The sequence below is a fragment of the Cherax quadricarinatus genome, chromosome 96 (assembly GCF_038502225.1).
Source record: "Cherax quadricarinatus isolate ZL_2023a chromosome 96, ASM3850222v1, whole genome shotgun sequence".
NCBI classification, from domain to species: domain Eukaryota; kingdom Metazoa; phylum Arthropoda; class Malacostraca; order Decapoda; family Parastacidae; genus Cherax; species Cherax quadricarinatus.
In genome coordinates this window covers 10,333,619-10,349,004 of record NC_091387.1, presented here as the reverse complement: position 1 = coordinate 10,349,004, position 15,386 = coordinate 10,333,619, and the positions used below count along the sequence as shown (strand labels likewise).

The 15,386-nt window shown below is 47.7% G+C and overlaps 1 protein-coding gene across 1 annotated transcript in view; it reads right to left on the bottom strand.

Moving 5' to 3' along the window:
- LOC138855488 (G-protein coupled receptor GRL101-like) overlaps window positions 1–15,386 on the bottom strand; it is a 93,142-nt gene that overhangs the window by 30,830 nt on the left and 46,926 nt on the right. The window contains exons 4-5 of the mRNA XM_070105092.1: window positions 11,128–11,271; window positions 5,410–5,481 (exon numbers count right to left, since the gene is read on the bottom strand). Of these exons, the coding sequence (XP_069961193.1) occupies window positions 5,410–5,481; window positions 11,128–11,271 (216 nt within the window). The remainder of the gene's footprint in view (window positions 1–5,409; window positions 5,482–11,127; window positions 11,272–15,386) is intronic.

The following is a 15,386-nucleotide window of genomic DNA, read 5'->3' as shown; positions in this document are numbered from 1 at the left end:
GATGAACCTGCTCCGCATGGGTCAGTAGGCCTGTTGCAGTGTTCATTCTTTCTAATGTTCTTATGTTCTTAAAACTACAGTTTAGTCTACGTGAGTTTACCCTATCCTGCATTGCTACTAACTCGCCGCTACGACGCCAGTTCACCCTGTAGTCTCAGACTATACAAATCCTCACATAGGTGAAAGAAATGCTTACAACGTTTCGGTATACCTGGAGTATACCTGGAGATGGATTTTGGGTCAATGCCCTCGCGGCCTGGTCTGAGACCAGGCTTCGTCTATTTGACCATTTACAAAGTCACAGCTATTGTGACTTTGTAAATGGTCCAAGTTGAACCGAAACTTTATAGTAAGCTTCTCTCTCTCTAGTCCAGTACAGAGAAGAACGGTGGGAGATGAGTAATAGTTTGAAGTAATCAGTCCCTTATCTATCGCTTTTCTCTGTATTGGATTGAAGAATCCATTGTTGCCAAATGTTGCACACGTATCCCATTCTTCAACATGATCCCTTAATTACACGTCAGATTAGAGTAACTGTATTGCAACTGCTGCTTTCAGAAAATATTCGCCTTCTCTCTAAGTAACATATTGTGAAAACCTATTACGCCTATCAGTAGTACGTCTATCAATATTACGTCTATCAATATTACGTCTATCAATATTACGTCTATCAGTATGTAGACAGCCTGTACTGTCTGCACAGACAGTCATGCTGTCTGCCAGCTTAGTTCATATTTCGTGCCACTAAGGTGCTGCCCTCTGGGCCTGTCCAAGTCTGTGGGAAGCTGGTCCCACACTCACTCTCACAGCGGCCTGGCAGCAAGACAGAAGGCCTACTAGCTCTCTCGTGGGATGGCCCTCCCGGGCCATGGGCACAACACACAAACCTGTGTACCCACCAGGACTTAACAATAAAGTAAGAAGCCTCTGAAGATGTATCATTTACTCCCCGCTACCAGAACACCAAAAAAAAAAAAAACGGTTATAAATGGTGGGAAGCGGTGGTCGCAGTAGTTGTTTGCCCGGAGAGAGGAAGGAAGAGGTATGAAGTCATCTTCACTTCATCACCCCATGAAAGAAGCATCTGTCTCTCAACGAGTTATCCTGATGTCGTGTCTGTACGTTTCAGCATACAGACACAAGTACAAGCAGGATCCAGCCGAAATTTACCGAATTTCTTCGAGAATTGTAAGTGGCGTCCCAGTGACCCCACGCTACAGTGTCCCACGCTGTTTCTCAAGTCACGTGTTCAGCGTCACTTGTATGTTGCTGTTGTTCAGCTCAGCACAGCTGTTTCAGCAAGCCAGAGGTGAGTTTTGTGGTGATTTCTGTCCCGTGTGAGCTCCACGTGTTTGTGGGTGGGGGAGGAGGAGGAGGAAGTGGCCGTTCCTCTCACCTTGCCCATGCTCGCCCTACTCACGCTCACCTGTCTACATACACTCACAACTGCTCACTCCCTCTGCTGTGTTTTCTGCTGTTTTCCATGTGAATTCATTGCCAGAGCTGTGTATCCGAGTGCCCGAGGCCACTCGAAGCTATGTGGATCAGCATGCCACGTAGATCAGCATGCCACGTAGATCACTAAGGCATGTAGATCTACAAGCCACATGACTTACCAGATGCCCCAGGCCACATGCTGTGGTCTGCTGCCCGCATCACATTGACGTCACCGACGATGCTGCCCGACTTCATGACGTCATGTCTGCCTGACGTCACCTCGAGATGTCTGCTGACGTCAGTGCTGCTGACGTCACCTCGTGACATCACGCCTGACATCACATGATGTCACATCGAGTGTTTTTAGTAATTATTTCAGTATTGTCGAGAAGATTGAGAGAAGATATATGTGTGTTAATTAATTCCTCTCAGTCAGTGTTCTCAAATGTTAGTGTACCGCAAGTACAACGGGTGTGTGTAGTTTCCGTGTGTCCAGTGAGGTCTGAGCCAGACCTGAGTAGCACCACTGTGTTAAGTCACCCGTGTGACCAATGCGTTCGACAGCTGATTTACTCAGCCCCCGAGTGACCGAGCCCTCTTGTACAGAAAGCTTTCATGCTCGTCGCTCTTGATGTTCTGCAGAATCGTACCTGCTACGATTGAGATTTGTTTCACTTCACCTCCAGACCTTCAGAGTGCAGTTATACGTAGAGAAACAAATCTGGGGATGCTTAGACTAACCTCTGCTATAACTCCAACTGCCGAGAGAATGACACTCGTCAAGCCGCAGTTAGCCCTGTCGGCAGGCGCTGCGTCAGCCTCGTGTCACAAGCTTCAGTGAGCAGCCTGCACAAAGATGATGTCACTTTGACTGCTAGCTCGCTCACTGCAGTCTGGTGTATGTTACGACTCCCAGATGTTTCGCCCAGTCGTCTCTGCCACGACTCGCTCCACAACTTGCTCCACGCTAGCTGGCAGTGACAGCCCAGCGACAGTACCAGTCGAGAAGTGTCCTCCTGAGTCGCTTGCCAGAAGTCCTGCCCAGTTGCCGAGTTTTGTCGACGCCTCACTCGAGGGCACCAGCATGTCGTGCCCCAGGTTGAGTGAAAACCTGCAGCGACTCCTACGATGACTGCTTCACCGTTCCAGAGGAGACCATACCCTGTTACATCACAGCTCAGCCGCAGCGATGTCTCCCGTGCTGCAGTATCTGTCCAGATGCAGGAAGGCATGCAGTGATGCCCATCGACGTTCACTGCCTATGACCACAATGTTTAGCACACCCCACATGCTTTTTTCTTCCCTCCCTGTAGGAAGTTTTTTTTTTCCATGTCCATATGTATATATATGTTTTTATTTTGTGTTCTGTGTCCAGTTCCTATGAGAGAGACCGAGTTTTTTTTACCACCAGTATTGTCGCGACGCGAGGTACGTGGCCAAGCGCATGTAGACAGCCTGTACTGTCTGCACAGACAGCCATGCTGTCTGCCAGCTTAGTTCATATTTTGCACCACTAAGGTGCTGTCCTCTGGGCCTGTCCAAGTCTGTGGGAAGCTGGTCCCACACACTCTCACTCTGACAGCGGCCTGGCAGCAAGACAGAAGGCCTACTAGCTCTCCCTCGTGGGCATGGCCCTCCCGGGCCATGGGCACAACACACAAGCCTGTGTTCCCACCACGACTTAACAAAGTAAGAAGCCTCCGAAGACGTATCATTTACTCCCCGCTACCAGTTACACCAAATAATCTCCTTATAAATATTACGTCTATCAATATTACGTCTATCAATATTACGTCTATCAATATTACGTTTATCAATATTATGTCTATCAATGTTATGTCTATCAGTATTACGTCTATCAATATTACGTCTATCAGTATTATGTCTATCAATATTATGTCTATCAATATTATGTCTATCAATATTATGTCTATCAATATTATGTCTATCAATATTATGTCTATCAATATTATGTCTATCAATATTATGTCTATCAGTATTACGTCTATCAATATTACGTCTATCAATAAATAACAAAAAGGCACAATACCGTGACTGGAACGATACACAAATAACCCGCACATAAAAGAGAGAAGCTTACGACGACGTTTCGGTCCGACTTGGACCATTGACAAAGGTCCAAGTCGGACCGAAACGTCGTCGTAGCTTCTCTTTTATGTGCGGGTTATTTGTGTACGTCTATCAATATTATGTCTCAATATTACGTCTATCAATATTACGTCTATCAATATTACGTCTATCAATATTACGTCTATCAATATTATGTCTATCAGTATTACGTCTATCAATATAAATACTCAATGTTTGTTAAGGCGCCCAATGGGATTATCATCCCGTTATGAAACCAACCATTACAATTTTTTTAAGAAAATAGCACATGAAAAGCAATGTTACCTTTAGGAACGCTGTTGCTACGTTACGTAGCAACAGTGAGGTGCCTAGAAAATAGAATGATTTATCAGTGTTAAATTCAGGAACACTTGAGCTATGTTACTTAGTGTGGGTAAGGCATTTAGACCCTAATGTGATGCATGAAACATAATGTTAGTCAGAAATACTGTAACGACGTTACTTAGAGTGTGGGTAAGGCACCTAGAATAACATCTAAAACACTGTAACAACGTTACTTACAGTGTGGGTAAGGCACCTAGAATAACATCTAAAACACTGTAACAACGTTACTTACAGTGTGGGTAAGGCACCTAGAATGACATCTAAAACACTGTAACGACGTTACTTACAGTGTGGGTAAGGCACCTAGAATGACATCTAAAACACTGTAACGACGTTACTTACAGTGTGGGTAAGGCACCTAGAATGACATCTAAAACACTGTAACAACGTTACTTACAGTGTGGGTAAGGCACCTAGAATAACATCTAAAACACTGTAACAACGTTACTTACAGTGTGGGTAAGGCACCTAGAATAACATCTAAAACACTGTAACAACGTTACTTACAGTGTGGGTAAGGCACCTAGAATGACATCTAAAACACTGTAACAACGTTACTTACAGTGTGGGTAAGGCACCTAGAATAACATCTAAAACACTGTAACAACGTTACTTACAGTGTGGGTAAGGCACCTAGAATAACATCTAAAACACTGTAACAACGTTACTTACAGTGTGGGTAAGGCACCTAGAATAACATCTAAAACACTGTAACAACGTTACTTACAGTGTGGGTAAGGCACCTAGAATGACATCTAAAACACTGTAACAACGTTACTTACAGTGTGGGTAAGGCACCTAGAATGACATCTAAAACACTGTAACAACGTTACTTACAGTGTGGGTAAGGCACCTAGAATGACATCTAAAACACTGTAACAACGTTACTTACAGTGTGGGTAAGGCACCTAGAATAACATCTAAAACACTGTAACAACGTTACTTACAGTGTGGGTAAGGCACCTAGAATAACATCTAAAACACTGTAACAACGTTACTTACAGTGTGGGTAAGGCACCTAGAATAACATCTAAAACACTGTAACAACGTTACTTACAGTGTGGGTAAGGCACCTAGAATGACATCTAAAACACTGTAACAACGTTACTTACAGTGTGGGTAAGGCACCTAGAATGACATCTAAAACACTGTAACAACGTTACTTACAGTGTGGGTAAGGCACCTAGAATGACATCTAAAACACTGTAACAACGTTACTTACAGTGTGGGTAAGGCACCTAGAATGACATCTAAAACACTGTAACAACGTTACTTACAGTGTGGGTAAGGAACCTAGAATGACATCTTAAACACTGTAACAACGTTACTTACAGTGTGGGTAAGGCACCTAGAATGACATCTAAAACACTGTAACAACGTTACTTACAGTGTGGGTAAGGCACCTAGAATAACATCTAAAACACTGTAACAACGTTACTTACAGTGTGGGTAAGGCACCTAGAATAACATCTAAAACACTGTAACAACGTTACTTACAGTGTGGGTAAGGCACCAAGACCGTAGAATGCCACGGAGCTGAGTGATCCAATCTGGTTACCGTTAAGATGTCTGCGGTGAGGAAAATAACAAGAAAGTTTATTAGTAACTTGGAGAACTGTGTTGAAACGTGTTGGTAGTGCTAGATGAAGTATTATTTAGTAATAGCATTTCCACTGAGAGGATCCATAGCGTCATGAAGAATCAGATATCAGGATAAGTTGTGGACAATTTACGTTTTGTGTTAGACATGGCACCATCCTGGAAAGATGTTTCCTGTATTCCTTATCTTTAACCCGAAATGCCTAGGCAGTGATGCCCAGGCAGTGATGCCCAGGCAGTGATGCCTAGGCATCCTGGTGGTCTTCTTTGTAACTAAAATTTGTATGTAAACCACACATTGTTATCTTTACAGAGAAATAAACATTTCAATTTCGGTTTCAAAAAACTCTAATTCAAAATTATTAAAAACATGTGCAATATCTGGGTGTCTTTAGTTTGCAGATGTTTCGCCCTCCACTGGCTTTATCAATACAAGAACATAAAACAAAGACTGTAGAAGTAACTGACTCACGAAATCGTAATGACACGATTGTAAACAAACCATACCACGGGCGGGGTTAGAACCCGCGGTCAGAGAGTCATAAAACTCCAGACCGACGCGTTAGCCACTGGGCCCAGTGGCTAACGTGACTCTGATCGCGGGTTCTAACCCCGCCCGAAGATGAGGTAATGAGTCCCTCAGTATACGAGTAGGTATTGAGTAGACTTTCCACATGTTTTAATTCTTCCTCTCGGTATTGTATACAATTGATATATTTTAATACACGCAAGAGGCCTATTAACCCATGAGCTGTAGCTCAACTCCTTCAAAGGCACCATGAGCTATAGCTCAACTCCTTCAAAGGCACCATGAGCTATAGTTCAACAGTCCAAAGATGATCAAGAATTGGATATAACCATCCACGGGAGACCCAGATACTTTAGTTCAACTCTCAAAGCAGCACTGTGACCCAGGCGGGTTTAGAGCTTAGTTTTTATTATAGTCAACTGTCAAAAAATTATATCAGAACTTTGGAAAAATATAAGAACTACGTTTCCTGCCACCAGGAGACATCAGACGGTGTGTACACTTACTGACTTGAAACTGAGACATGAGTGCAGTATAATGTGATCATTTATTAACTACGTTTCGCCCATACAGTGGACTTTATCAAGTTACAAATAGATCTACATGAGGACAGAGTAGATGGGTGTATATAGTACTCCCCTAATTGTGGTTGCAGGGGTCGAGACTCTGCTCCTGGTGCCGTCTCTTCACTGAAGCTACTAGGTCCTCTCCCTACTCCATGAGCATTATCATACCTCGTCTTAAAGCTATGTTTGGTTTCTGCCTCCACTACATCACTTCCCAGACTATTCCACTTCCTGACAACCTTATGACGGAAGAAATACTTCCTAACATCCCTTTGATTAATCAGAGTCTTCAACTTCCAATTGTGACCTCTTGTTTCTGTGTCCCATCTCTGGAACATCCTGTCTCTGTCCACCTTGTCTATTCCACGCAGTATTTTGTATGTTGATCTCATGTCTCCTCTAACCCTCCTGTCCTCCAGTGTCGTCAGGCCGATTTCCTTTAACCTTTCTTCGTAGGACATTCCCCTTAGCTCTGGAACTAACCTTCTCGCAAACCTTTGCACTTCCTCTAATTTCTTGACGTGCTTGATCAGGTATGGAGAGTCCTGTGCAGGTCCGTCTCAGATCCAACCTAACAAACATCCTCCACCTGACTCTGCACCTTATATATAACAGCCTGGTTGATCAGACACACGGCTCTCTGAAGACACACGGCTCTCTGGAGACACGGCGCTCTGGAGACACAAGGCTCTCTGGAGACACGGCTCTCTGGAGACACAAGGCTCTCTGGAGACACGGCTCTCTGGAGACACAAGGCTCTCTGGAGACACAAGGCTCTCTGGAGACACAAGGCTCTCTGGAGACACAAGGCTCTCTGGAGACACAAGACTCTCTGGAGACACAAGGCTCTCTGGAGACACAAGGCTCTCTGGAGACACAAGGCTCTCTGGAGACACAAGGCTCTCTGGAGACACAAGGCTCTCTGGAGACACAAGGCTCTCTGGAGACACACGGCCCTCTGGAGACACACGGCCCTCTGGAGACACAAGGCTCTCTGGAGACACAAGGCTCTCTGCAGACACAGGGCCCTCTGGAGACACGGCTCTCTGGAGACACAAGGCTCTCTGGGGAGACAAGGCGCTATGGAGACACAAGGCTCTCTGGAGACAGAAGGCTCTCTAGAGGCACAAGGCGCTCTGGAGACACAAGGCTCTCTGGAGACACAAGGCTCTCTGGAGACACAAGGCTCTCTGGAGACACGGCTCTCTAGAGACACAAGGCGCTCTGGAGACACAAGGCTCTCTGGAGACACAAGGCTCTCTGGAGACACAAAGCTCTCTGGAGACACAAGGCGCTCTGGAGACACAAGGCGCTGTGGAGACACAAGGCGCTGTGGAGACACAAGGCTCTCTGGAGACACAAGGCTCTCTGGAGACACACGGCTCTCTAGAGGCACAATTCGCTCTGGAGACACAAGGCGCTCTGGAGACAAGGCGCTCTGGAGACACAAGGTTCTCTGGAGACACGGCTCTCTGGAGACACAAGGCTCTCTGGAGACACAAGGCACTCTGGAGACACAAGGCACTCTGGAGACACAAGGCACTCTGGAGACACAAGGCGCTCTGGAGACACAAGGCTCTCTGGAGACACAAGGCTCTCTGGAGACACAAGGCTCTCTGGAGACACAAGGCTCTCTGGAGACACAAGGCTCTCTGGAGACACAAGGCGCTCTAGAGGCACAAGGTGCTCTGGAGACACAAGGCTCTCTGGAGACACAAGGCTCTCTGGAGACACGGCTCTCTGGAGACACAAGGCTCTCTGGAGACACAAGGCTCTCTGGAGACACAGGGCTCTCTAGAGACACAAGGCTCGCTGGAGAGACAAGGCGCTCTGGAGACACAAGGCACTCTGGAGACACAAGGCGCTCTGGAGACACAAGGCGCTCTGGAGACGCAAGGCTCTCTGGAGACACAAGGCTCTCTGGAGACACAAGGCTCTCTGGAGACGCAAGGCTCTCTGGAGACACAAGGCTCTCTGGAGACACAAGGCGCTCTAGAGGCACAAGGAGCTCTGGAGACACAAGGCTCTCTGGAGAGACGAGGCTCTCTGGAGACACAAGGCTCTCTGGAGAGACAAGGCTCTCTGGAGACACAAGGCTCTCTGGAGACACAGCTCTCTGGAGACACAAGGCTCTCTAGAGGCACAAGGCTCTCTGGAGACACGGCTCTCTGGAGAGACACGGCTCTCTGGAGAGACAAGGCTCTCTGGAGACACAAGGCTCTCTGGAGACACAAGGCTCTCTGGAGACACAAGACTCTCTGGAGACACAAGGCTCTCTGGAGACACAAGGCTCTCTGGAGACACAAGGCTCTCTGGAGACACAAGGCTCTCTGCAGACACACGGCCCTCTGGAGACACGGCTCTCTGGAGACACAAGGCTCTCTGGGGAGACAAGGCGCTATGGAGACACAAGGCTCTCTGGAGACAGAAGGCTCTCTAGAGGCACAAGGCGCTCTGGAGACACAAGGCTCTCTGGAGACACAAGGCTCTCTGGAGACACAAGGCTCTCTGGAGACACGGCTCTCTAGAGACACAAGGCGCTCTGGAGACACAAGGCTCTCTGGAGACACAAGGCTCTCTGGAGACACAAAGCTCTCTGGAGACACAAGGCGCTGTGGAGACACAAGGCGCTGTGGAGACACAAGGCGCTGTGGAGACACAAGGCGCTGTGGAGACACAAGGCTCTCTGGAGACACAAGGCTCTCTGGAGACACACGGCTCTCTAGAGGCACAATTCGCTCTGGAGACACAAGGCGCTCTGGAGACAAGGCGCTCTGGAGACACAAGGTTCTCTGGAGACACGGCTCTCTGGAGACACAAGGCTCTCTGGAGACACAAGGCGCTCTGGAGACACAAGGCACTCTGGAGACACAAGGCACTCTGGAGACACAAGGCACTCTGGAGACACAAGGCGCTCTGGAGACACAAGGCTCTCTGGAGACACAAGGCTCTCTGGAGACACAAGGCTCTCTGGAGACACAAGGCTCTCTGGAGACACAAGGCTCTCTGGAGACACAAGGCTCTCTGGAGACACAAGGCTCTCTGGAGACACAAGGCTCTCTGGAGACACAAGGCTCTCTGGAGACACAAGGCGCTCTAGAGGCACAAGGTGCTCTGGAGACACAAGGCTCTCTGGAGACACAAGGCTCTCTGGAGACACAAGGCTCTCTGGAGACACAAGGCTCTCTGGAGACACGGCTCTGGAGACACAAGGCTCTCTAGAGGCACAAGGCTCTCTGGAGACACAAGGCTCTCTGGAGACACAAGGCTCTCTGGAGACACAAGGCTCTCTGGAGACACAGGGCTCTCTAGAGACACAAGGCTCTCTGGAGAGACAAGGCGCTCTGGAGACACAAGGCACTCTGGAGACACAAGGCGCTCTGGAGACACAAGGCGCTCTGGAGACGCAAGGCTCTCTGGAGACACTAGGCTCTCTGGAGACACAAGGCTCTCTGGAGACACAAGGCGCTCTGGAGACAAGGCTCTCTGGAGACACAAGGCTCTCTGGAGACACAAGGCGCTCTAGAGGCACAAGGAGCTCTGGAGACACAAGGCTCTCTGGAGAGACAAGGCTCTCTGGAGACACAAGGCTCTCTGGAGAGACAAGGCTCTCTGGAGACACAAGGCTCTCTGGAGACACAGCTCTCTGGAGACACAAGGCTCTCTAGAGGCACAAGGCTCTCTGGAGACACGGCTCTCTGGAGAGACACGGCTCTCTGGAGAGACAAGGCTCTCTGGAGACACAAGGCTCTCTGGAGACACAAGGCTCTCTGGAGACACAAGGCTCTCTGGAGAGACAAGGCGCTCTGGAGACACAAGGCTCTCTGGAGACACAAGGCTCTCTGGAGAGACAAGGCGCTCTGGAGACACAAGGCACTCTGGAGACACAAGGCGCTCTGGAGACACAAGGCTCTCTGGAGACACAAGGCTCTCTGGAGAGACAAGGCGCTCTGGAGACACAAGGCACTCTGGAGACACAAGGCGCTCTGGAGACACTAGGCTCTCTGGAGACACGGCTCTCTGGAGACACAAGGCTCTCTGGAGTCAATCCTGTCTACAAAGAGGCAGATAAACCTAATATTAACCTGGATCCCAAGGATCTTACATGTATTTACTAATTTGTGGAATTTAATGCTGTTGATATTCTTGTTTGTATCTCTTGATATAAAATAGTTATCTTCACTGAGTGTGAAAGATAACATGGAGGTGCTCACAAGATGTGAAGATAGCATGTAGGTACTCAAGGTGTGAAAGATAACATGGTACTCACAAGATGTGAAGATAACACAGGTACTCACAAGGTGTGAAGATAACATGGTACTCACAAGATGTGAAGATAACACAGGTACTCACAAGGTGTGAAGATAACACAGGTACTCACAAGGTGTGAAGATAACACAGGTACTCACAAGGTGTGAAGATAACACAGGTACTCACAAGGTGTGAAGATAACACAGGTACTCACAAGGTGTGAAGATAACACAGGTACTCACAAGGTGTGAAGATAACACAGGTACTCACAAGGTGCGGAGGTTATGGAGGCCGTGGAAGGCGCCCTCTGTTAGAGTTGTCAAGTTGTTATCACTAAGAATTAGGATGCGGAGGCGCCACAGGTGCTTGAAAGTGCCGTTCCTCAGGTGCTGGATGTGGTTCCTCGATAGGTCACTGTTGAGTAACAGTAGTGGTTAGTGACGTCCAGGAAACAGTGAAAGGAAAAGGGTAGTTATCTGTGGTTGCAGGGGTCGAGTCATAGCTCCTGGCCCAGCCTCTTCGCTGGTCGCCACTATGTCCACTCTCTCCCTGCTCAGTGAGCTTTATCATACCGCCTCTTAAAGCTATGTGTGGATCCTGCCTCCACTACATCTCTCTGGAGTGTTTCGCTGCCTGACAACTCTATGACTGAAGAAATACTTCCTAAAATCTCTGTGACTCATCCGAGTTTTCATCTTCCAGTTGTGTCTCCTTGTTGCTGTGTCCCCTTGTTGCTGTGTCCCCTTGTTGCTGTGTCCCCTTGTTGTTGTTTCCCCTTGTTGCTGTGTCCCCTTGTTGCTGTGTCCCCTTGTTGCTGTGTCCCCTTGTTGCTGTGTCCCCTTGTTGCTGTGTCCCCTTGTTGCTGTGTCCCCTTGTTGCTGTGTCCCCTTGTTGTTGTGTCCCCTTGTTGCTGTGTCCCATCTCTGAAATATTCTGTCCTTATCTACCTTGTCAATTACTCTCTGTATTTTATATGTCATTATCATGTTCCACCCTGTCCCTCCTGTCCTCCAGTGTGGTCAGGACGATTTTCCTTAACCTCTCCTCGTAGGACATACCCCCATACCTCTAGGATTAATCTTATGCAAATCTTTGCACTTTCTCTAATTTCTTGACGTGCTTGACCAGGTGTGGGTTCCAAACTGGTGCTGCATACTCCAGTATGGGCCTGACGTACACGGTGTATAGAGTCTTGAACGCTATTCTGAGGTTTGCAAGGCACCCATATGCTACAGCAGTTATTTGGTTGATGTGCACCTCAGGAGATGTGCTCGGTGTTATACTCACCCCAAGATCCTTTTCCATGAGTGAGGTTTGTAGTCTTTGGCTCCCTAGCCTGTACTCTGCGGTCTTCTTTGCCCTTCCCCAATATTCATGACTTTACACTTGGTGGGGTTGAACTCCAGGAGCCAGTTATTGAACCAGGACTGGAGCCTGTCCAGATCCCTTGTAATCCTGCTTAATCTTCATCCGTTTAAATTCTCATTAGCTTCACAATGTCTGCAAACTGTGACACTTCTGAGTCTATTCCTTCCGTCATGTCATTCACGTATACCAGAAACAGCATCGGTCCTAGGACTGACCCTTGTGGCACCCCGCTCGTCACAGGCGCCCACTGTGATACCTCGTCACGTACCACGACTTTGTTGTCTCTGTCAGATATTCTCTGATCCATTACAGTGCTTTTCCTGTTATAGGTGTCTGATCCTCTAGCCTCTTCCAGTCCAAGAAAATGCAATCTACCCACCCCTTTCTCTCTCGTGTCTTCCATCACCTTGTAAAACTCCAGTACATTTGAGACACAGGATTTCCCTTCCCTGAAACCGCGCGGGTTGTCATGTATGAGCTTGTTCCTATCTAGGTGCTCCACCACACTTCTGATAATCTCCATGACTTTGCATACTGTACATGTGTGTGTGTGTGTGTGTGTACTCACCTATTTGTGGTTGCAGGGGTCGAGTCCTAGCTCCTGGCCCCGCCTCTTCACCGGTTGCTACTAGGCCCTCTCTCTCCCCGCTCCATGAGCTTTATCAAACCTCGTCTTAAAACTGTGTATGGTTCCTGCCTCCACTACGTCATTTTCTAGGCTATTCCACTGCCTTATAACTCTATGACTGAAGAAATACTTCCTACTATCTCTCTGACTCATTTGTGTCTTCAACTTCCAATTGTGGCCTCTTCTTTTTGTGTCCCCTCCCTGGAACATCCTGTCTTTGTCCACCTTGTCTATTCCACGCAGTATTTTATATGTCGTTATCATGTCTCCCCTGACCCTCCTGTCCTCCAGTGTCGTCAGGCCGATTTCCCTTAATCTTTCTTCATAGGACATTTCCCTTAGCTCTGGAACTAACCTTGTCGCAAACCTTTGTACTTTCTCTAGTTTCTTGACGTGCTTTATCAAGTGCGGGTTCCAAACAGGTGCTGCATACTCCAGTATGGGCCTGACATACACGGTGTGCAGTGTCTTGAATGATTCCTTACTAAGGTATCGGAATGCTGTTCTCAGGTTTGCCAGGCGCCCATATGCTGCAGCAGTTATCTGATTCATGTGTGCTTCCGGAGACATGCTCGGTGTTATACTCACCCCAAGATCTTTCTCCTTGAGTGAGGTTTGCAGTCTTTGGCCACCTAGCCTATACTCTGTCTGTGGTCTTCTGTGCCCTTCCCCTATCTTCATGACTTTGCATTTGGCAGGATTAAATTCGAGAAGCCATTTGCTGGACCAGGTGTCCAGTCTGTCCAGGTCTCTTTGAATTCCTGCCTGGTCCTCATCAGATTTAATTCTCATTAACTTCACATCATCTGCAAACAGGGACACTTCTGAGTCTAACCCTTCCGTCATGTCGTTCACATATACCAAAAATAGCACTGGTCCTAGGACCGACCCCTGTGGGACCCCGCTCGTCACAGGTGCCCACTGTGATACATCATTACGTACCATGACTCGTTGTTGCCTCCCTGTCAGGTATTCTCTGATCCATTGCAGTGCCCTTCCTGTTATATGCGCCTGATGCTCTAGCTTCTGCACTAATCTCTTGTGAGGAACTGTGTCAAAGGCCTTCTTGCAGTCCAAGAAGATGCAATCAACCCACCCCTCTCTCTCGTGTCTTACTTCTGTTATTTTATCATAAAACTCCAGAAGGTTTGTGACACAGGATTTGCCTTCCGTGAATCCGTGCTGGTTGGCATTTATACTCCTGTTCCGTTCCAGGTGCTCCACCACTCTCCTCCTGATAATCTTCTCCATAATTTTGCATACTATACACATCAATGACACAGGTCTATAGTTTAGTGCCTCTTTTCTGTCTCCTTTTTTAAAAATGGGAACTACATTTGCCGTCTTCCATACCTCAGGTAGTTGCCCAGTTTCCAGGGATGTGTTGAAGATTGTGGTAAGTGGTATGCACAACATATCTGCTCCCTCTCTAAGGACCCACGGGGAGATGTTGTCCGGTCCCATTGCCTTTGAGGTATCGATGTCCCTTAGCAGTTTCTTCACCTCCTCCTCATCTGTATGTATGTCGTCCAACACTTGTTGGTGTATTCCTTGCTGGTGTCCCCATCTGGTCTGTCCCCCCAGAGTCCTTCCTGTCTCTACTGTAAATACTTCCTTAAATCTCGTGTTGAGCTCCTCACATACCTCTTGATCGTTTCTTGTGAGTTCTCCACCTTCTTTCCTCAGCCTTATCACCTGGTCCTTGACTGTTGTCTTCCTCCTAATGTGGCTATACAGCAGTTTCGGGTCAGATTTGACTTTCGATGCTATGTCGTTTTCATACTGTCGCTGGGCCTCCCTCCTTATCTGTGCATACTCGTTTCTGGCTCTTCTACTAATCTCCTTGTTTTCCTGGGTCCTATGCCTCCTGTACCTTTTCCATTCTCTGTTGCACTTAGTTTTTGCCTCCCTACACCTTCGGGTAAACCAAGGACTCGTTTTGGTCTTCCTATTATTTCTGTTTCCCCTTGAGAACAAAACTTTCCTCTGCCTCCTTGCACTTTGTTGCCACATATTCCATCATCTCGTTTACTGATTTTCCTACCATTTCTCTGTCCCACTGAACCTCCTGCAGGAAGTTTCTCATACCTGTGTAGTCCCCCCTTTTATAGTTTGCCCTGTCCCCTTCAGTTCCTGTTACTTTCTCCACTTGTAACTCTACTATATAGTCAAAACTCAGAACCACATGATCGCTAGCTCCAAGGGGCCTCTCGTAAGTGATGTCCTCAATGTCTGAACTGCTCAGGGTGAACACAAGATCCAGTCTTGCTGGCTCATCCTCCCCTCTCTCTCTGGTTGTGTCCCTGACATGTTGATGCATGAGGTTTTCAAGTACCACATCCATCATCTTGGCTCTCCATGTTTCGGGACCCCCATGTGGCTCCAGGTTTTCCCAGTCGATCTCCCTGTGGTTGAAATCGCCCATTACCAGTAACTTTGCTCTGCTCGAGTGAGCTCTTCTTGCCACCTCAGCCAGTGTGTCCACCATCACCCTGTTGTTTTCTTCGTACTCCTCTCTTGGCCTCCTGCAGTT